We start from the raw sequence: 24,280 nt of genomic DNA on the forward strand, positions 1-24,280 counted from the left end.
GATGGTTATGTGAAATGAACACTTCCAGTATGATCTGAATGGCTTAAAATGAAGTGACAGATCATCTCTCTGTGCAGTACAAGGAATTACAAGGGAAGGGGAGCCCCCAGCACTTGAAGACAGACATTTCACAATTGAGGCAATAGTGGAAAAACTGAAAATCAATGTGGATCACAACGACAAACTTCATCCCCCCACTGGGTTTTGTGATTGCTCAGACACTTTCATGCATTAGAACTGAGGCAACAGCCAAAATGTTGCATCTCTGTCAGGCTAATCCAGATGACTTCTTTAGCCACTGTATCACCATGGAGGAGTGCTGGGTGTATCACTATCACCTAGAGACAAGGGAGCAAAGCAAGTAGAGGAAACTTGTGGATTCATCACCACTGAAAAAAGTGAAGTTCCAACAATAATCAGGCAAGGTGATACAGAGTGATTTTTGAGACTACAGTGGTGCAATACTAATATACTGTGCATGTAACGGCCAAATCATCAGAGGAGCATACTACCAAAATCTCTTGCCAATGTTATGTGAGACCATCAAGACAAAGCATTGCAGGAAGCTGCTGAAGGGGATGCTTTGCTTCATGACACTGCCCCAGCTCATTCCGCAGAGGACACAGTCAAACATGTTGATTCTTTGGGCTATCAAATTTTGTCTCACCACCCAGAATCTCCTGTAGTGACACCCAATGACTTCTTTCTCTTTTCTCAGAAACCTTTGTACAGAGAGTATTTCCAGAATGACAAAACAGTTATTTCTGAAGTAGAATGCTTCTTGAACAGCCCAAATGCATATTTCTGAAACCAAATTATCCATTGTTCAGAAAAAATGTCACATTGAAGGGTGAATACGCAAAGAAGGACTGACACCACCACCAAGTTTCATGGTTGGAGCTTGATTTTTGTGAGATGATAATTAAAACAATATTGCTATACCTGATATTTATAACACTGTAAAGACTCCTGTGGGGTGTTACCTGCATAAAACATCTAGTTGCAGAGCTGCCTCAACCAGAGTCAAGTTATTAAAGGAAGTGTGCTCTCTTATGTGTATTAGATTACAGATGAGGTCTCTGTTCTTCATTTGTTCTGGGACCTACCACTACAGTGTCAATAAGTGTTAGAATTTGGACAGGGAAAAGTCCTTTCAAATTCCAGGACACACACTGAATGAAAATGGCGTCTGTTCTTTTGGAAATGTCCAAAGAAAGAGTATACATATCAAAACATTACTTCTCCTCTAATCATGAAATTTCCTTCTTGAAGAGTAAATTAAAAAAGGTTGAGGGGAATCATTAGATTTCTCTGTGACATGCTGCAACATTTTAGTGGTTTTTATTATGACATAGTGAGGTCATCAGGATTTACAGAAAAAAAGCAAGTAGTTAAACGCATCACAGTTCACACAATTCTCTTAATCTGACACTATTTTCCTTCATTTCTATAATCTGCTGCAGCACTTTGAGTGTTTTCATATACCTCTCTCAGAAATTATATACAAATGAATCTTTAGTAAGGAATTTTGTATCTGAAATTTGAAAGAATCAGAATTTTCATACAGTGGACAAAAATATAACATTGGTACTGAGGTGCAAGATTGTAAAATGACATTATCGACAAATGCATGCCTAAATATGAGTACATCTCTTACTGTGTCCATTCTCTCATTTCATTTAAACATATATTTTTATGTGCATTATAAGGATTAAATTGCGCCAAGCTATGAAACTGAGAAGATTGAATAGAATGCTAAAATCACTGAGAAATATGTGAAATGTACACCAATTGTGATTGCTTATGCTGAGCGTGCTATAAACGCTGGAAATTTGTTTACAGTAGCAACAACTCTTTCAATTAATACAAATATTGAGAATGCAGCCACGAGATCCATGCATCCATTTATAAACAGCACAAGCATATGAGTCCTAGGAAGCAGCATACACTATGTTTAATAATCACTACTGTACCTGAAACATTGAGCCTTTATTATTGCCACCAACACCTCCCGGTGTTCCCCCACCTCCATCTCCACCACCACCGCCGGCTCCTCCTCCACCACCGCCTCCACCGCCTCCTCCACCTCCCCCACCACTTTCTGCACTTCCTTTCTCCTTTGCTTCAGCAGCTTTTTTCTTTTTCTTTTTCTTCTCTTTTTCTGCCTTCTTTGCATCAGATTTTTTGACAGGGGGTCGAGGTGGAGGTGCCTGGACTTCTGGTGCACAGCAGGCACTTTCTTGTAGTAGAAAGCAGAATACGTACAACAAGAACAGTATGCTCATTCCATATAGATATGTGAAGAAACCCTGTAACAGAGTGAAATAACTAATTATATATGCAGAATAAAATTATATGACACATAACAAAGACGTGATCTGACAAACTTCTTTAATTATCTCTCATTAATATAACTTCCAGACAAAAATTATCAGGAATTTTTAAAGTATTTTATATCAAGGATAATATTATGAAAAGGATAGATTGCTTTGCAGCATATGGTGGAAATGTTGAATCACAGACAGGCCCAGCAAAGAGACTGTTAAATAAGTAAGCTTTCAGCCAGAAAGCCTTCCTCTAAATTAGAAAACACACACAGGCACAGGCACATGTGCACCCACCCACCCACAAATGCAGCCCTCACTCACATGACCACTGTCTATTGTTGCCGAGGCTAGTGTGTCCACATGTCCGGATAAATCCAGACATGTCCTCCTTTTTCTCTCTTTGCCTGAGGTCTGGGCACATTTTTACGTTGTCCACCTGTTTTGAAAAGTTGACCTAATAAAATTATATTGTCAATTATTCCCGTTCTATTGCTCTTTCCTTAAATACTTCATTTACAGATGGCAGCAGGATCATCAGTTTTATCGATTTTTCACTGCTGATCATGGATCAATCCATAAGTGAGTGCAAATATCGATTATTTAAAATTTGCTTTCCATAATTTCAGTTCTGGATTCATATTGCCTTGGCATTATAGGTTTCATGTCATGAACCCAGTACTCATGTGTGAGTTTGATTTTTTGTTTATTGTAACCGAGTGAGTTTTATAAAATATCTGGCACTGTGAAAATTCGTAATTACTTTTCTATTTACACTATTAGAAAGCAACAGCATGAGAAAACTATGTGGTTGCCTCTTTTCCCAGTCAATTATAGGGTACTGGAAATGTATCCTGCTCTTAAATCTTACTTCCTGTCTGAAACCAAGCCGGCAAACATTTTTTTTTTCAGTTTTTTGAGAATAAGAAGTTAAGTGAAGCCTACTTACAGCATTTTCTTTCATTGACATCTGTGTTCAATTCAAATATTCTGCACATAGAAAAGGACAACTCTGTGCTCACAGTGACTGAAAATTTAGATTCTGTATGTCAGGTGCTTGAGAAGTGATTAAACGAAAAATTCATTTGTCTAAAGTTTAAACAGAATCTGGAAACTGCAACAGAAGAATTCTTTGATAAAGACGTTAAACTTGTTATGAAGAAGTGTACGTTGGTGTACCAATCGTGCCACAAATATTTAAAACAGTGGCTTTGTTGACAACTTTTCCTGTTTTAAATGGATCTCTCTTAAAAAAGATGTTAACTACAGTGTTGTTGAAAAAAGCCTTTTGTATTTACAAGACAAATGTAAAGCTTTTGAAACTGAAGATGGAAAGCATTGTGACCATTTCTGTAATTTTAAGCAATTTATGAAACAGAACGGTAATGATCCTGAATTTAGTGGTCAATTTTGTAGGGAAAAAAAAAAAAAAAGAGGTCCAAGTATTTTTTGAAAGTAAGTCAGTTGATTGTCATTCAGAATTGTCATAACTTGCCAAATACTTTTTTAGTATATCAGCGCACAATGCAAATGCAGAACAAATATTTTTACTGGTTACCACACAATGGACTGACGATAGGAATAGATTGAACCTTGAATCTGTGAAAGGTATTTTGATGGTCCAGTATAATTTAAAAAGAGTTTCCCTGTGTACCTTTTTAAAATTATCTGCTAAGCAAGCCTACACTTCGACAGAAAACTGGATCTTCAGAGGAGTACCATTAAAAGTTCAGGAATGTATGTTACATCTATTAATTAATTCATTAATTAAGTTTGAACATATGTTTCTGTGTCCTCTTTTTCCTAGCTTTGACCTCCTTTTTGATGCTATTTGTCTCCTTTTTTATACATCTGCTTCTAGTCACCCTAGCTGAGGCCAGACCTTGGCAGCAGAGACAGTGGTCACGTGCATGATGGGTGCATTCGTGTGAATGTGTGTGTGTGTGTGTGTGTGTGTGTGTGTGTGTGTGTGTTTTCTAATTCAGAAGAAGGCTTTTTGGCTGAAAGCTAACTTATTTAGCAGTCTTGTGCCATGCCTGTCTGCAACTCTATCCTTTTCACAATATCCTCATTATTCCATACTGGATTTTCCATTGTTTGGTCTTTGAATAGGACAGACTAAAAATAGAGTACAACAGATACTAAAATCAATAATTTGTGTCCACAAATAAATAAATTGTTCTATATATACCAGTAATGAACATACATAAACTAAACTTATGATTCCCTGCATGGGTACTGGCTTTGTTTTACTAGTAAATTTTAACAAAGATATGAGTAAAAAAAAGCCTTATCATAACGTGGAGTTGAGAAAAGGATAGGCATGTAAACAAGAACTTTATCATATTACTTAAGCCTATGAACTGTAGGTATGCTTCAGAGACTGATGGTAAAAGAAGAAGATAGGTACACATAATGCTAGGGCAAATTCACCCTGCTGCAAATAGAGCAGAACAGAATCCAGGCATGAACAGAAAAGAGTGGGGAGCAGGAAGCATGAGCCACAACTGATCAGTGGAAAGTCCAGAAGATGAGGTGGGAGCACTGGACATAGGCATGTCAAGAGTACATATTATTGGAGATAGAGATCAGGAGTCAGAAAGGCTGAGGAAAGTGTTAGAGGGCCACTATGCACCTATGCAGATCATATATGTTAGTGTGAATAGGGGGGGTGAAGGAAAAAGGGGGGATGGGGAGGGAGTGGGGGTGGGGAGATCCTGTTGGCAGTCAATGACTGTGACCGTGTTGTGTTCAGCAGCACAGCTGGTCAAACTTGCTCTTGGATCTTGCTTGGTGGACTAATCTGACATGGCGCACAGCTTGGTTGGCGTCACAGTACACTAGAATAAGTTTTCCTTGGTACTATATATCTATCCTCTTTCACTGTTGTCCCTTTCTCCCCTAACCCTTAGTCCAATTTTACCCTCACCTCTTCCCCTGTTATCCCACCTGTTCCATACAAAATAGCCAGTTACCTCTGACAGGTCACAGTACCAGCACAATATAGCTATGTGTGGAATATAGACTGCCTGGAGGAAAAAAGTGAAGCATCCAGAAAATATGGCCAGATACCAATGTCTCATCATACATTTACACCCAACTGGTGGGTACGTAAAAGTTCACAGCTGCAATTTTCTGTCACAAGTACAAGTGCATTAGTGTTGTTGTTACACCAGGTAGGGTATATAAGAGGTGTGAATAGTGTCAAACATTGCGAGATCACTGAGAAAGACACGCAGTGCTTGTGTGAGACACCATTGATAGTACCAGAAAATAGTTTAAAAGGAGTCTCATTGTGGATCTTAACTTGGGCAGTTAGTCAAATTGTGTAGTATGTGCTACCACTCACAGAGAGTGTGATATCTATGAACTGTCTGCAAGATGTTTAGGTAACCTTGTGGCCCAAAAGATATCCATATCTGTTCTCGACAGAACATGCATGGGACCAGCTTGAACATACACTCCATTGCATTGCCAGTAACTAAGATCAAAGTGCTGTCACAATACCTGTGGGGCAGCTTGCCGCAGGAGAGGATACAATGATTTTGTGACACCTTCTCTACCAAATCAGTGCCTGCACCCAGGCCCAAGGGGGTGCAACATAATAGAAACTTCTGGACAATACTGCAGTTTGAGCCAACTGCAGATATTTTTGGGCGTCATTGAAAGTGTGTTTGGGACTTAGTGCAGTTTCACCCAACGTGAAGGGGAGTCAGTGATGTGATCTTGCCAACGGCAGACATGGTTTGTCAGTGTGCACCGCAACAATAAATAGCATGCAGAAATGATTTTAGCAGATATTTTACGTATCAAGGACTAAGATGTGATTTGTAGTAATTTGCAGGAATATTCATTACATTACAGAGTTGAATTTCTGAATGGCAAAACTTCTGAAAATTAGATCAGTTCTTATGACACCTGTAACTTTAAGTGGCTAATCCAAGTGAGAACCATTGTTTGTACTACATAAGACTGAAATAGGGCTATTTATTAGCTTCATTTTGCGAACTACAATAAACAAAAACAAAACTGCACAATCTCTCACATCATTTTATGTACTATCACTGATCATAATTCACTATAGCAGTATGCAGAACACTGGCTGGATGTAGGTGCATGGTAAGAACAATTTCCTACGTTTGAGTTTGGTGTAACCCCTCTTTACATGTCCTATTTCCATATTTTATACATAAATTAAGGTACGGTGAGTTTACAAGGAGGAGTGTAGAAGCAAACTAGTTCAGTCATATTGTAGATGTTATCAGAGTTATATGTGCCCAGATACTTCGTAAATGACATCTTATTGTGAACAGTAAACATCAGTAAGTACTAAAAACAATCACCACTTTGGTAGGACTAAGAAATCTACTAATAGCATCATCAAATTGATCTTCAAATAAACTTATCAGCTATCATGAGGGCTTATTGTAGCTGAAGTACAGAGGTTAGAGAGAGAGAGAGAGAGAGAGAGAGAGAGAGAGAGAGAGAGAGAGAGAGAGAGAGAGAGAGAGAGAGAGAACAGTACGCCAAGGACTGATAGCAGTTGTTATCAAGTTATTACCCAAAAGCTGCAAACCACGAAAATACACTGCACTATCTACAGTGATTTATGCAACAGTTGAAGGGAGTTTTATGGACTGTGAATCACATGATATGGCACTCAGCTGGCCATACAATAACCTCACTTAAGGCTGAAGACTAATGTTTATTTGCATGTGTAATCATAACAAGTAAAAACTAGAGAATATGGTGTGACAATCTGTGGATTTCCATGCATGAATTCAGACCATTAATTTTGATTTACATAAAAATGAAAGTAAATGATAATGAAAATAATTGAAAGACTAGCATACTTCCCAAGCGGTGGCAACAGTTTGAAACTGGAACTTTTGGGTGCTAGCAGAATACTGCCCCTGTCCACAAAGCAACACCACTTGCATTACAATTCAAAGAAAATCTGTTCGAGTTCCTAAACTGGTGTGCACAAAACCAAGATCAGAAATCTACTGAACTCTCTGTTCTAAGAAAGAATGACAATAAATGTGCCAAAACAACAGCAATAGCTATTCACCATTGTTGTTGTTGTTGTTGTTGTTGTGGTCTTCAGTCCTGAGACTGGTTTGATGCAGCTCTCCACGCTACTCTATCCTGTGCAAGCTTCTTCATCTCCCAGTACCTTCTGAATCTGCTTTGTGCACTCATCTCTTGGTCTCCCTCTACGATTTTTACCCTCCACACTGCCCTCCAATACTAAATTGGTGATCCCTTGATGCCTCAGAACATGTCCTACCAACCGATCCCTTCTTCCAGTCAAGTTGTGCCACAAACTCCTCTTCTCCCCAATCCTATTCAGTACCTCCTCATTAGTTATGTGATCTACCCATCTAATCATTACTGGAATGCATTCCTAATGCTCTTATAGAAGCAACAACAGTTATACACACTTATGATTCACACTCTTTTGAACAGACATCAGTCAGTTTCCAAGGATTGTTGCGAATTATTTTACGGCTACATTAAATTGAAATGACGCTTTCTTGCTTTTGTAGCAATATTCTATTTAACGCAAGTAATTTAAGTGCTTGTAACAATTCAATAATACTATGACATTGTAAATCAAAATATCTATGCACTAGTGACAAAACTGTAATAACAATTTGTTGAAAGTAAATAAATAGTGCTAGCGTACCTCATAATAATGTAGAGGTATGTTTTGAGTCACAACTTCCGAGATGACATAGGCTATACAAATAACAATCAGCAGCTTGGCATATATGAAGCTGAGAATAATGAAGAGTGAGGTCCTGAAAACAGAAAAAGACAAATACATTTAGTAAAACAATTTACAAAGAGGTTTTGCAGGAAATGAAATCATACATTGACAAAAACTCCATTTTTTGTTTCATTCTTTAGTTCTGGGCTTCTCACAAGATAATAATTCTGAATAACATATGAAATACCACTATGGTATTTATACTGCAAAATATGCAGTCAAAATATTAATCAATGTATGCTTGTCACTAGATCTAAATTTGATGTTATTGTGGATAATTATAAATGTTTGTTATAGACGATCCGTGATATATGTAATCAGCACAAACTTTGCATTATTTTGTTTTTAACTATAATTTAGCATTCTTGTATGAAAATCTTTGACAAATGCCCTTCAATTGTACGAAAATGTTAAACACTGCTTACTTAGGCCAAGACGAGTTTTTTCAAGTTTATAAGTGGGAGAACTTAAAAATTATAGTCAGTCAGAATACAATGGACACACATCAGCTACAGCAGACTATGAAACAAGAGAAGTACCATAATGTCTTTAAAATAAAATTTGTGGATTCAGCAACAGCAGTGTCACAGCCAGATAAGTAGTTGGTTCACATTCCTTGGTGGGTTACCATTGATCATTGCACTTGCAACACTTCCTGTTCCTTCAAATTATCTGACTTATCAATTGTCCCTTACAAGGATGCATGAGACATTAACTATCTTTCCTTTAATATCAGACACCTCTTGTGTGGCTTGTTCATAAGACAGTAATTCTCTCTTTTTGGTTAACATAAAAAAGTTTACTGCAAAATAGACTGCTGTCATCTGTCACTGACATCACAGTCACTATTTCACTGTCATCAATGGTAGTGCCGACTCCCCAGAAATATGCTTTCACCATGAACACAAAACTTATCAAATGTAATGAAGTGAGAAAATAACTATTATTCATGACAGATGAAAGGGGATATGGCTGAAAATTATTTTATTAAGAAGCTTCTTTTCACAGAAGACAAAAAAGGCCCATTTTTAGGGACAATATTCAATATCCACCCATTAACCTCATCTTGCTATGCTATGGTTCCTGGAGAGGAGCACCAGTCTTCTCTTTACCTACACAGGACCAACAATGGCTTTGCAATGCTGGTGGTAGTGAGTATGGTTGAAAGCAAGAGGAAACTACAGCCATTATATTTTCTGAAGACGTGCAGCTCTACTGTATGGTCTAATGATGATAGCACCCTCTTGGGTAAAATATTATTGACGTAAAAAAAAAAAAAGAGAGAGAGAGAGTTCTCCACTCAGATATTTGGGCAGCAACTACCCTGGAAGATGCTGTCTTCAGGGAAACAAATATGGCATGCCAAAGATTGGAGTATGGAATGTTAGAGTAATAAATCGAGCAGATGTGTTAGAGAATGTGGAAAGAGAAATGGACAAGTGAATTGGGGAGACATAAAGAACAGAATTTCTGGCAATGAGATATTTTAAACAGAATGACCTCATCCATGCCAACCAGCATGGATTCTGACAACACTGATCGTGTGAAACCAAACATGCAGTTTTCTCAAGTCATTCTTAAAGTCCTGGATCAAGGCAGTCAAGTAGATGCAGTATTTCTTGACTTCTGAAACACATTTGACTCAATACTACATATATGCTTATTATCACAAGTATGACCATACAGGGCACAAAGCAAAGTTTGTGACTGGACTGAAGATTTCTCGGTAGAGAGAACACAGCATGTTATCTTGGATGGTAAGTCATTGACAGATGTAGAAGAAATTTTAGGTGTGCCCCAGGCAAGAGTATTGGAACCCTTACTCGTTCATGTTGTCTATTAATTATCTTGGAGACAATATTAATAGTAACCACACACTTTTCACATATGATGCAGTCATCTATAATGAAATACTGTATGAAAAAAGCTGCACAAATCGTCAGTCAGACCTGGATAATATTTCAAATTGATGTAAAAATGGGCAACTTGCTTTATAAGTTCATAAATCAAAATTTTGCAGTTCACAAAACGAAAAAATGTAGCATCCTGTGACTGCAATATCAGTGAGTCACAGTTGGAAATAGTCTACTCAAACAAATACCAGGGTGTAACCATTTGTAAATATATGAATTGGAATGATCACAAACACTTAGTCATAGGTAAAGCAGGTAGATGAATCACGTTAATTAGTACACAATTAGGGAAATACAATCAGTCTAAAAAGGAGATTGCTCCTGAAATACTCATGTGACCTATTATAGACTACAGCACAAATGTGTGGGAACTGTAGCAAATAGAACTAACAGGGGTATTGAATGTATATGAAGAAGTATAGCATGAATGGTCACACAGAGATACTTTAAGAACTTAACTGACAAACGTTTGAAGACAACCGCAAACTATCGTGGGAAGGCCTACTTCTAAAGCACTGAAAAAAAAAGCAGGTTTAATTGATAAATCTAGGAATCTACTGCAGTCCCCTACATATTGCTGTTATAATGATCACTATGATAAGATTAGGCTAATCACAGAATGCACAGAGGCATTTAAGCAACATTCTTCTCATGCTCCACAAGTGAGTGGAACGGAAAGAAACCCCGTTAACTGGTACAGTGGAAAGTATCATCTTCTATGCACTCTACAGCAATTTGCAGAGTGCGGATGTAGCTATAGATATAGAAAGCCACAAACAACCACAGAAATACAAATATATTATGTACTTATTAGCTCTGCAGATGAAGAAGTTGAAAGAATGCATTAGATTAGTGTGTGTGTGTGTGTGTGTGTGTGTGTGTGTGTGTGTGTGTGTCATATATATATATAGCAAGTTATTGAAAACGTGTGCTCCTCAATAACTGACCAAAATAAGTGACTTAAAATCTTTATGAAGTTTATTCTTATATCTAGTACTGACTCTGAAATGGACTGTTGGTTGAAAGAGAGATGTATCATTTGTGACAAATTTCAATAAGGAATAAATACAATGTGAAGCAGTAGTTAGTATCCCCAGTCCTTTGAACAGGCCTCTTCAGAATGCTCTTAAGTCCATGCTACAAATAACTCTTATATGCTTTTGGATTTTAGCTTGGCTTGATTAGGTACACCAAAAAATTATCTCATATGACATTAGGACATGAAAGTAAGTGAAGTATGATACCTCTTTTTATATATATCAATTACATTCAACTGCAGTTTTGCCTTGAAAATGACTGGGTGTGTACCTGTCAAAATTTTGGCTGTTTCTCACAACATCACATAGTTGTATGCCGACAAGTTATTTGAACATTGTATACGCCAGGAGAAAATCACATCTTCACTCTATTTGTCATATTTTAGGCATATTCTGGTCAGTAAAGTCTATCAAGGCTGAACTAAACAGTGTGTTTTTATCAAAGTTTAGTGACAAAGAACTATCCACGAAAATTTCATTAACCAATCTTTTTCAAATTACATTTGATTTGTTATTATTGCAAACTACGTACCATCTGCAAACAAAACAAAGTTGGTATCAAAATTTTCATGATGAAAGGTTATTGATATACACAAAAAAGTAAATACCTTAAGATGGAACCTTGTGGGACACCACAGCTAATTAGTTCCCATTTAGATGATGACAGAGAGGTTAATTCAAGACACCCTTTGCTTCCTGTCAGAGAGATATGCTTCAAAACATTTCCTGTTATACCACAATACTCAAATTTACTGAAAAGGATATTGCTAAAAGGGATATTGTAGTTTACACAGGCAAATAGCTGTGACAGGCAACAAAATATACTAGTAGCCTGTAATATACTGCCCAGTTTTTAAGTACATTCTTGCTACATATGTAAATAGCCTTCTCAATATTTGAATTCTTCAGAAATCTGAACCACGGCATTGAAAACATTGTTTGTGCTGTGTTGGTTAAGAACACAATTATGTGTCACATTTTCCTAAGCTTTTAAGAATGTTGGCAAAAGTGAAACTGGACAGAAATCTTACAGCACTTCTTTATCTCTTTTCTAGTCTGCAGCACATGATCTAGCGGTTAGCACTGTTGACTCACCGGATCCTGGGTTTGATCCTGGCCACGTCGGAGATTTTATTTGCTAGGGAACTGAGTGTTTGTGTTGCTCTAAATATCTCATGTAATCTTCATCAACATGTAAGTTGCTGAAATGGTATCAAATAAAAAGGCTTATGCCAGCTGGCTGAACAACTTTAGATGGGGGTCTCGGCCAATAATGCCATTTCATTTTTCCATTTCATCTCCTTTCTTAAACAAAGGCTTAACTTAAGGATATTTCAACCATTTGTGAGACGTTCCTCTGATAAATGACTGGTTGCACAAATAAAGCCAAAAGAATACTTGTTAACTAACTTATTTTATCACAACAACTAGATTTTTTATTTTAATGCTTTTATGATCAATATTACATTGTCAATGAGCAGCATATTCATATTATTGAAGTTGTTTGTAATGGCTGGTGTGAGATATTTCATGGCAGCACCTACTGAACTCAACAATCCCATCTTTTTTAGTAACAGTTACTTCTACATCTACATCTACATTGATACTCCGCAAGCCACCCAACGGTGTGTGGCGGAGGGCACCTTACGTGCCACTGTCATTACCTCCCTTTCCTGTTCCAGTCGCGTATGGTTCGCGGGAAGAACGACTGTCTGAAAGCCTCCGTGCGCGCTCTAATCTCTCTAATTTTACATTCGTGATCTCCTCGGGAAGTATAAGTAGGGGGAAGCAATATATTCGATACCTCATCCAGAAACACATCCTCTCGAAACCTGGCGAGCAAGCTACACCGCGATGCAGAGCGCCTCTCTTGCAGAGTCTGCCACTTTAGTTTATTAAACATCTCCGTAACGCTATCACGGTTACCAAATAACCCAGTGACGAAACGCGCCGCTCTTCTTTGGATCTTCTCTATCTCCTCCGTCAACCCGACCTGGTACGGATCCCACACTGATGAGCAATACTCAAGTATAGGTCGAACGAGTGTTTTGTAAGCCACCTCCTTTGTTGATGGACTACATTTTCTAAGCACTCTCCCAATGAATCTCAACCTGGTACCCGCCTTACCAACAATTAGTTTTATATGATCATTCCACTTCAAATCGTTCCGTACGCATACTCCCAGATATTTTACAGAAGTAACTGCTACCAGTGTTTGTTCCGCTATCATATAATCATACAATGCTCATTACAAAGTTCTGCAACACTGCACACATTGGTTCCCAATATATCGTTTACCCCCAATGCTACTTGCTTCTCCTCATCTCTGGTTTTACAAGTATCCTCCTCCACTATACTCCATGTTGTCTTTATCTTGTTATCTGATGTAACTATCTTTTTCTTCTAATGTATTTGTCTTGATGTCTATATTATTGTCTTCAATATTTCACAGCATGTTTAGCAAAGAGTTATGGCATCAATATCAGAGCCATTTCTGTCTGACAGAGTGTGTTTCCTTTTGTCTGACATGAAGCCTTTATTTCTTGAGTAATATATATAGCTCCTTTGTAGACTTTAGCCTAACCCTTGCTACATTTTGAAGTAAACAGTTTTCAAATAGGTGCAGATCTTATTAAATAAAGTTTGGTATACAGTGCTCGTGGCGTGAAAAATACATCACTCCAGCTCATGTAAATAAAACCAGTTTTTGTTCACTGACTACAATCTTGAACTCTGATGAGATAAGATAAATTATTCAGTTTTTTAAGCAAGATGAAAATTTAATTGTGTGTTTGTTTGTGTGTGTGGGAAGGGGGTGGGGGGTGGGGGTGGGGAGACTGGCATTAAATAACAGGAAAACAGAGAATAGTAGGTAGATGTGGACTGGCGAAAAGGTCTGAAAGGGGAAGCTGGCTGGTGGAAAATGGGGGCTGATAGCACAATTCAATCACTGTGAACGTTTTGTTTAAGAATTTTGAAAGAAGACTGTACTTATGGTAGAGATCTGGAAACACATGAAGGTATCAGGTAGATTATGTTATGGGAAGATGATAATTTAGACACCAGATTTTGAATTGCAAAACACTTCAAGGAATAGAGGAGTAATCTGACCACAAGTTTTTAGTTATGAGCAGCAGAATGAAACTGCAGAAAGGTAGCGAACTAAGAATATCAGCCTGGATAAACTGAAAGAACCTAAGGTTGTACCAAGTTTCAAATGAACAAGGGAAAGAAACGCAATATAAGTAGGTAAGAAAGTAACAGAGCTATAACAATGAAAGACAGAAGAAGATTAAATAGGGAAAAAAAGTTCTTTAAATATACTTTGATAACATATGGAATACTGAATATCATTGATGAAAAGAGTACATATAAGGATGCAACAAATGATCCAGGCAAATGAGATTACAGATGTCTAAAAAAGATTTTGATAGGAAGTGCAAAATGGCAAAACAGGAATGGCTAGAAGACAAACACAAAGCTGTAGAAGAATGCAGTCATGTGGGAAAAAAGAAATGCTGCCTACACAAAAATCAAAGAAACCTTGGGAGGAAAGATAATCAGCTGTATGAGTATCAAGGGCTCAAATGTCAACCCAATACTACCAAAGAATGGATGGCTGGAATGGGGGAAGAATATGGGCCTACATGGAAGGGCTACACTAACGAACGGAACTTGAAGGCAATATTGTGCAATAGGAAGTAAGTGTAGATGAGGTGGGAAATATGGGACAGCAATACAGATTTTACAGATAAGTCATATGTAAAGGATGTGCCAGACAGTAAGAGATTTTACTTTATTATATGAGCTTTCAAATGGTAACTTCATTTTTCCATTATGGCCAAGCCACAGCCGGCAGTGTTAGCCACCTGTAAATTCTTTTGTCCCATGGTTTAGCAACGGGAAGTCAGCACTGAGGAAGGGCACCTTGGCCACACACCTCCCTCATGTGCTGATGAGGTAATGCTGCCTCAGGCATCACTTAGCAGGCGACGCTCTGAAAAATTTCAGGCCGCCTGCACAGTTTTCTTGATCCCGACCAATCAGGGTAGAGGAAGCCGCGTGGTGCATCGAATTTACCCGGCCGCCTGTCGCTGAACCCGCACTTGTCTTCTCGCGCTCTTGGACACTCGCCCTGTAGCAGTGCACAACTCCCCGTTCTCCTGGTGCTGCGGCACCGGGGACTTAGTTTTCAGAGCCGGCATGCTGCTCGGACTGGCCCGATCGGCAGATGCCAACTTTCGTTAGCTTCGCGAACTATGTTTCGCCAAACTCTACGCTCTGGCTCACCCTCGCCTCCTTAGGCGTGACCCCTTTTTAACATGCTTTCACCAATAAATGTCCTTTGTCTAAATTTTATCCTAATCATTCTATAATGCCTACTGCCTTCCCATACACCCATCCTCTACACATAGCTGCAAAATACAGACACAGAATGTCCACAGGAGAATGCAAAGACTGGAAGAAACTGAACTCGACTATTCTGGAGGAATGTAGGAACACACGAGGTGATACTGGCCCTACTTCATCAGTATTGTGGACAGTTGGCTAAGATGCTCTTGCTACGTGGATGTCAGCTAAACTTTAACACAAACAGATAGGTCATTCACTAGAATAATCTGTGTTTGTGCGGATTTATCGGCCCAGTTGACAACCAAAAGTACACACTCTATAAAAATGAGTCCAGGAAAAGAACAGAAATATTCCCATTGCCTGAAACACTCACATGAAAACATCCCTACAGCTCACTTGTTTGCCAATAAAAATTATGTTGTGTGTGGACCCTACAGCAATCGGAAGAGCATCGTGTGGAGTGCTGAATGAAAATACACATTGTGGTAGAGTGAACAATTCCCACAGGCCTGGCACATGATGACAGACTAATCAATTTGAGAATGTCAAGACATGTTGAGTTTCAAGGTTCACAACGGCATTGGTCTCTTTCCTTGTATCAGAAGTGGAGGGCTTCAGAATTTGTCTTGACTGTGTACTAAACTCCGCTGATAACATCACAGAAAGGAGTGTCATAGTCACCTCAACAATCGTAGACAGTTTCAGCAGGCAGTCCTTACCATAACCCATACAAGATTTGGTGACAGAAAAATGGGATTACAGACATTGCTCACAAAACTTTTGAGGCCCAGCTAACTGAAGAAGAATGGACATATAAACAGACATATCCAATATCATCTCCAAAACCGGTCTGTCACTGGAAGAATATTTTTGAGAAGTTGGATGAAACCCTGAAAAGGTTTGGTGCATAATTAAAGCCAGTAAATAGTAACAAACCACAACAGAACCTCACATGAAGACCTAACAGATCAACTTCTGACCTGCAAGATAGCACTGAGGCTATGGATGATGCACTCAAACTACAATTTACAGCTCTCACGCTCACGACTAAGAAAGCGACAACCATGAGCAGGGCCAGTTTGAGAGCATTTTGTACAGTAGTGACATGTCACGTGTCATATGACAGGCTTACCCCACCCCCTGATCTCCAACCTCCCTCAAACATTAGTTTTCTTTCCTTGGGCTCTCTGTAAGGGAATCACAGCTAACAATAAATCTAAATATAGTGATCTTCAAAACGAGTTGTTTGTCTTTTGAAATAGTACTACAAAGAAATTCCTATTGAAGAGAAAGAATTTCTGAAACTTTCTTCAATGCTAAATGTTATGAGACCAGTCACACTGTTTCTTCTAAAAACATGCCCCCAAGAGTCTTCACTAGCTTCATAAATCACACCATTCATTTGCTGAAAACAGTATCCCAGAGGTTCCACAATATCTATGTTGATTTCCCAATGGGTACCACTGAAAGGGTTTATAGTTGGATTAGGTACAGTGTATGCTTCTTCAAAATACACAATTAGTAGGTAGATGCAGAAAGATTTAACAGCAACACGATAACACTGCATTGTTCCAGAACTTCAAGTAATTCCTTGAAATCAGACTCCAATTCAGTAACAGATGTTTTATCAGCTGAAATACCAAAGAATCAGCTATTTCCACAAAATTAACAGTCAGCTCTGCAAATATCCTTTAAGGAATTATTGTAAAATTTTTTCTTGTTTTTTGGAAACCAGACGTATCTCAGTCCACAAAAAACCCAGTATACTTCAACAACTTATGAGACTTGTTGGGCACAACACGATAAATACAATGCAGCATTGGTTTTCTGAGAAACAGACAGTTCTGTCCACTATAGCTTAGCAGTCAAGAGATAGGCGCTCTTCACCTGGCGAATGTTCAAAACTCTGTGTGTGTGTGTGTGTGTGTGTGTGTGTGTGTGTCCCATATGGTAAGTAACATCTGATAATATGTGTTATTGTGAGTTCGAATAAACCTGCAGTCTAATATGTTGTAATCGCCCACATACAATGTACTAACTAATCAGTTGTCACACATTCCAGGAATATATTCGCCACGGTGGCTGACGGGAATAGTAGAACCTCGAAACTCGCAATGCGGTGTACAACTTTCGACCGATGTTCACTTGTTTGGGGTCGCTCGTTACCAGTGGCATTGTTGCAGCCATTCTGTGTTGTGTTCGCTGCGTACAGTTTTGTTCCGTTTGTCGTAAAATATCCCATACATATCGAATACAAAAGTAGGTGACATGCGATACTCAGTGTTGTTTGTTAACGAAGTCAGCGAGGAAAAGCTGTCCGTATGTATTTAGTGCCTTTGATGTGTGTCGTTCCCTCTAGGCCCCCACAGGCACAACACCGGTTTGTTAAAGGAATGCACGAGTTATACAGACAATAGGGCCGGTTCAGGGTCACACGTCGCCTGTAGTACTGATGAGCTGCGGGCCCATATTCAGAAATAACCATACTATACGTACTAATTTTTTGACATATTATTTTAACATACATATAACATGTGAAACTCGCGTCAAATAATATTTTATTTCATTAATTTAGACGATAACCTTGATTTATGGATGATTAGCTGACCAGCATAATCAACATGACTCAAGATACAACTCTGCTTCATAGCTCACTCTTAGGATCGCTATTCTTATAGCAAGGGGAGAGAAAAAAAATCACTGTTTACGAATAGTAAGTGTAAATACCACAAAACTGAAATAAAATTTGGAACCACTAGCGACTTATGCTGTATGTGTATTGAAACAAACTGAGCGACCAGGGTTCTTATTGCTCTTGCTTTCACATAGTGAGAAGAGTATGACTGCCGCTATTTCAGATTTTCACCATTGCCCAAGTTACTGGCAATGAGAACTCGAGTTTCCCGCCGTCGCATGTGCCCATCTACGAACACTATCCTCACTTGTAAATGAACACAACTCAAGTTAAAACGTAACATGTGTCCTATTAGAAACTTGTAAAGTATAAACCTCAGGGTTGGCGAAATTTAAGATACACTCCATAGCACTAAGATTGTCACTGACCTAATTCAGACGAATCAGAATTCAGGGTACTGAGTTTGTGCGACATTTTCGCTGAACCCACGTCGTCTAGTGTGTAGGTATATCAACAAGCGATTTTTTAAAACTGTGTGCCGCGCGGCACTCGACCGTGGGACCTTTGCCTTTCGCGGGCAAGCGCTCTACCGAATGAGCTATCCAAGTACCACTCATGGCCCACCCTTACTGCTTTATTTCTGCCAGTACCTTATTTCCCACCTCCCTAACTTCACTGAAGTTTTTCTGCATACCTTGCTGCACTAGCAAGAAAGCATATTGCGGAGAAATACAGGTGTTGTACGAAAATATGGAAACACCGCGAGAAACGCATGCTTGAAAATAAATGGAGGCGATAGCCAAGCCTGCAAGTTGCGCTGTTGTATTTGATCACGAACGGCACCTCAATACATTGAAAGGGTCAATCACGGTCAAAACAGTGTTTTGCGTTTCAAGTGTGTAATGCCGGAGCCAAGCGAACTTAAAGGACAAGCTGTTATTAGCAATCTGCATCTACATCTACATTTATACTCCGCAAGCCACCTAACGGTGTGTGGCGGAGGGCACTTTACGTGCCACTGTCATTACCTCCCTTTTCTGTTCCAGTCGCGTATGGTTCGCGTGAAGAACGACTGTCGGAAAGCCTCCGTGCGCTCTCGAATCTCTCTAATTTTACATTCGTGATCTCCTCGGGAGGTATAAGTAGGGGGAAGCAATATATTCGATACCTCATCCAGAAACGCACCCTCTCGAAACCTGGCGAGCAAGCTACACCGCGATGCAGAGCGCCTCTCTTGCAGAGTCTGCCACTTGAGTTTGCTAAACATCTCCGTAACGCTATCACGGTTACCAAATAAGCCTGTGACGAAACGCGCCGCTCTTCTTTGGATCTTCTCTATCTCCTCCGTCAACCCGATCTGGTACGGATCCCACACTGATGAGCAATACTCAAGTATAGGTCGAACGAGTGTTTTGTAAGCCACCTCCTTTGTTGATGGACTACATTTTCTAAGGACTCTCCCAATGAATCTCAACCTAGTACCCGCCTTACCAACAATTAATTTTATATGATCATTCCACTTCAAATCGTTCCGTACGCATACTCCCAGATATTTTACAGAAGTAACTGCTACCAGTGTTTGTTCCGCTATCATATAATCATACAATAAAGGGTCCTTCTTTCTCTGTATTCGCAATACATTATATTTGTCTATGTTAAGGGTCAGTTGCCACTCCCTGCACCAAGTGCCTATCCGCTGTAGATCTTCCTGCATTTCGCCGTAATTTTCTAATGCTGCAACTTCTCTGTATACTACAGCATCATCCGCGAAAAGCCGCACGGAACTTCCGACACTATCTTCTAGGTCATTTATTTATATTGTGAAAAGCAATGGTCCCATAACACTCCCCTGTGGCACGCCAGAGGTTACTTTAACGTCTATAGACGTCTCTCCATTGATAACAACATGCTGTGTTCTGTTTGCTAAAATCTCTTCAATCCAGCCACACAGCTGGTCTGATATTCCGTAGGCTCTTACTTTGTTTTATCAGGCGACAGTGCGGAACTGTATCGAACGCCCTCCGTAAGTAAAGGAAAATAGCATCTACCTAGGAGACTGTATCTAATATTTTCTGGGTCTCATGAACAAATAAAACGAGTTGGGTCTCACACGATCGCTGTTTCCGGAATCCATGTTGATTCCTAAAGAGTAGATTCTGGGTTTCCAATATGGTGAGTGCTTCCGTGACCAAGCGAGCAGGAGTATTTAGTGTTTCAAGAGCCATCCTATCGAAGATTTATACTGCATATTGAGATAGTGGGGAAACGTCATATGCTAAATCATAATTTGGGCGAAAGTGTGTGTTCAATAACAGGGACAGATGGTCATTGAAGAGGATTGTGACGAAAAATTAGAGGACGGCAGCTGTAAAAAGTCATTGCAGAGCTAAAAGTTGCACAAGCGAACATTGTCAGCACCAAAAGGAAGCTGCATAAGCAGAGAATTGCAGGGCTTTAATTCCAGAACCACTCATCGGTGATACAGATGCCCGTAGTAGAAAAATGTGGCGCCGAAGCCATAAAACGTGGAACAAGGAGCAATAGAAGAAAGTCATTTGATCAAATGAGTCGTGTTTCACATTGTTTCCAGCTTTTAGTTGAGTTTACGTCCGAACTGTGTAACATGGTGAAGATTGGAAGGCCCATCCCATGGTACGATGTTTGTTCTCCAATGACGGTGCTGTGTTCCAAGACGATAGGGCCTCCATTCACACAGCTCACATTGTCCAGGAGAAGTTTTGTGAGCACGAAAATTAAATGTCGCATCTTCCCTGGCCTCTGCAGTCACCATACCTTAATATTTTTGAGCCTTCGTGATTTACTTTGTGGAGAAGGGTGCATGATCACTAACCACCTTCATCATCGTTATCTCAAATTGTCACTGTTTTGCGGAAAGAATTGTATAAGATTCCCATGGAAACTATACAGGACCTGTATTTATCGATTCCAAGATCACTGGAAGGTGTTTTCAATGCCGACAGGTTTCATACGCCGTATTAGGAATGGTAACATGTTGTGTTTTGGATGTTTCCATATTTTCGTCTGCCCCTATAGCTTACGTGTTAGCCACAGTATGAGGGATTGTTTCCAGAATGAATTTTCACGCTGCAGCGGGGTTTTCATTGATTTGAAAGTGCCAGATTAAGAGGACATTGTACGTCAAATTCGTTGAAATTTGACATTTTCTGTTTTCTTCTCCATAATGTACTTTGGATTTCCTGAACATTTTGGTATATAATACATTAAAATCAGGACAGCCGGCCGCGGTGGTCTAGCGGTTCTAGGCGCTCAGTCCGGAACCGCGCGACTGCTACGGTCGCAGGTTCGAATCCTGCCTCGGGCATGAATGTGTGTGATGTCCTTAGGTTAGTTAGGTTTAAGTAGTTCTAAGTTCTAGGTGACTGATGACCACAGATGTTAAGTCCCATAGTGCTCAGAGCCATTTGAATCATTTTGAACCAAAATCGGACAATTGTGAGACCGTCAAATAATAATTTGAATGTTGACGTGTGACTGTCAAATTTCGCAGCTACGCATATACTGCCACAGTTGAGCAGTCATATCTTTTTGTGCCTACTGCTACGTCTCAGAAGTTGGCATTACTAATAAACAAATCTGTCCTTTGTTTCTGATACTAGTTTTTGTTGAAAGTAGTGTGATTATTGGCTATATTTTGTAGTAAGCTAACTTATATTGCTTTTTACACGTAAATAAAATGACTAAGCATAAAGGTAACTTCAAGAAGTGCAAATTTGCGGGTAACAGATATGTGAGACCTGCATTTTCTTCTGAGGTACTTGAAAACACGAGTGCAACAGTGAAGGAAACCATGATAATGTTTCTGAAGTGACCACGCCCCCTAGATAGACAAGCTGAATTTTCTGGCACCCTGCATGAATTTACACATAAACATTCTCTTCCTTTGGCAGTAATGGAGGCAATCAAACCTATTTACAGAGATTTGGCAAATCCTGAGCTACTAAAGAAGTGTTTACATGGGAAGACCCACAATTTGAATGAGTCCTTCAGTAATGTTGTGTGGTGCAGGGAGCCTAAAAATGTATTTGTTGGCCTTATGACTCTGAATTGGCAGTGTCTGATGCTATAATAACTTTTAATGGTGGGAACTATGAAAGACTTAAGGTTCTGGAGAAGTTAGGGGTACGATTTGGACAGAACATAGCTAAAAGAATGCGGGAACTGGATGAGCTTCGTGTACGTGTAGCTGAGTTAGCTGCTCGGCAAATGACAAACGAAGCAAGAAAGAAAAGGAGGCAAGCAACGGGCTGTTGTGACACTGAAGAAGACACAGATTATGGGCCAGGGTAATTCTAGTGCACAAGACGCAGTCTGTATAAGAATTTGTAATAAAAAATGTTTTAAACCTCAATATCTGTGAACTACATTTTTTGCAATAAATGGCCCGTTTTCTAAAAAAGCTATGAAATTTTCACAGCATGCCAAGTGTGAGATTCAACACATGTGGAACTAGAATAATTAAAATATCCTGAGTTGTTTTGTTTTTATGTTCATTTATTTACAAAATTATGTCAAAAAATTGAGTGTTTGAAAAAAGAAGATAACATGTCCCAAAATACAATTTTAGTAATAATTGTAGTTCAGTGTATCTAGAAAGATGCATTCAATAATTATGGAAAATTGTAAGTTGGTGTCTCACAAAGTTTCCAAGGTAATGGATCACAAAAGTCGATAATTTAACATTGGCAGCATAGGACATACAATGTTCCCTTAAAAATGATTGCCGGACCGAGATTTGAATATCCTGTCTTCGAGGAGAGCTTGTCCCGCAAGGTATGAACATGAATTTCTGTGAAGTTTGGAAGGTGGGGGACGAGTTACTTGCGGGGAAAAAAAAAAAAAAAAAAAAAAAAACTGAAGAGGAGCCGTGAGTCGTGGTTGCGTACAGCACTTGTTCGTGAAAGGCAAAGTTCCCAAGGCACACAGTTTTAATCTGCCAGGAAGTCTCCGATCTGAGTACATTCCGCTGTAGGGTGAAAATTCAGCCTAGAAGCGACTTTTAGGCGTTCTCTGCTAACAGAAAAAAATGCCCGTAATCTCTGAAGATAATATTGTAGGACAAGTTCATAATAATAATAATAATAATAATAATAATAATAATAATAATAATAATAATAATAATAATAATAATAATTATTATTATTATTATTATACGCAACAGAGCCGTAATGGAACAGAACATGTAAATAAAGTTTGTGCGCCAATTTGTAATACATAAAACATGCCTTAACAAAAATAGAAATACCTCGAATACATTCTTTAAACGCTCGGAAATTTACGTCAATGATCTATTGTTTCCGGTGCCTCAAAAATACCCCACAATCATGACCCACGTATTTCCAATTTAAAACTTGTAACAGTTAACTTTGCTCCGACCTTGAGGCTGTGGTGCACTGGATAGCGCAGGGCGCATGCACATATCATGTGATTTCATGGCTAAACCTCGACGGGTCTGGGGGTAAAGCGCTTTACTCGGAACCAAGTGATCGTGGGCTCGAGACCCGGTCGGACGATGGAAATTTCAGTCTGCGTTTTAACATCTCAACGATGAGAGGGGTCTACGTGAAACTGTAGGTCCCCTTTCTCCGGATAGACAAATGCGGTAGGTTAAAGACGCAAGTCGCCGAAGAGGTGTCCACTTGAATGGCTTGCGCAAGACAAGGGAGACAGACGGAATTTATTGATTTATTATATGGATAAATGGCCTGTAGACATCACAGCACCTAGTCTAGACGAAATCCGTTGATTGACGGTAATAAGCGATTATTTTACAACAAACTGTGGCGAACAATAGTCCGGAACCCACGATGTCAAGTTCAATCATTCCATATTTTTCTTCTCTCGATGGGATTGGAAAGCTCAGATACTTCTGATGCCTGTCACATCTCCCCCTGCAGTGACAGAAATCTTTCCATTACGATACGCGAGATCGATATGGGAGCTTGTATTGTTTATATCAGTTCTGCGACATCCCATTCAGCTGTTACGGATAAAAAGAGACATGAACAATTGTTAGTACCCTTCAATCATTATTTGTCCGGTCACGGCTGTCTAAAGGACGCAAATGGTAATCCCCCCCTCCATCATTTCATTACAAGGATAATAAAATACGTGAGCTTTCATTTATAATCACGTCGTTGCGAGCATTTATGTAAACCTTTTAACGTATTCATTAACAACGTTGTAGTAGCTCCATTCGCAAGTCG

The 24,280-nt window shown here is 39.2% G+C and overlaps 1 protein-coding gene across 1 annotated transcript in view; it reads right to left on the reverse strand.

Moving 5' to 3' along the window:
• Window positions 1–24,280, reverse strand: part of LOC124787671 (proton channel OtopLc) — a 700,713-nt gene that overhangs the window by 139,078 nt on the left and 537,355 nt on the right. The window contains exons 4-6 of the mRNA XM_047254488.1: window positions 8,014–8,128; window positions 2,108–2,309; window positions 1,974–2,026 (exon numbers count right to left, since the gene is read on the reverse strand). Of these exons, the coding sequence (XP_047110444.1) occupies window positions 1,974–2,026; window positions 2,108–2,309; window positions 8,014–8,128 (370 nt within the window). The remainder of the gene's footprint in view (window positions 1–1,973; window positions 2,027–2,107; window positions 2,310–8,013; window positions 8,129–24,280) is intronic.

Source organism: Schistocerca piceifrons, chromosome 3 (assembly GCF_021461385.2).
Source record: "Schistocerca piceifrons isolate TAMUIC-IGC-003096 chromosome 3, iqSchPice1.1, whole genome shotgun sequence".
NCBI classification, from domain to species: domain Eukaryota; kingdom Metazoa; phylum Arthropoda; class Insecta; order Orthoptera; family Acrididae; genus Schistocerca; species Schistocerca piceifrons.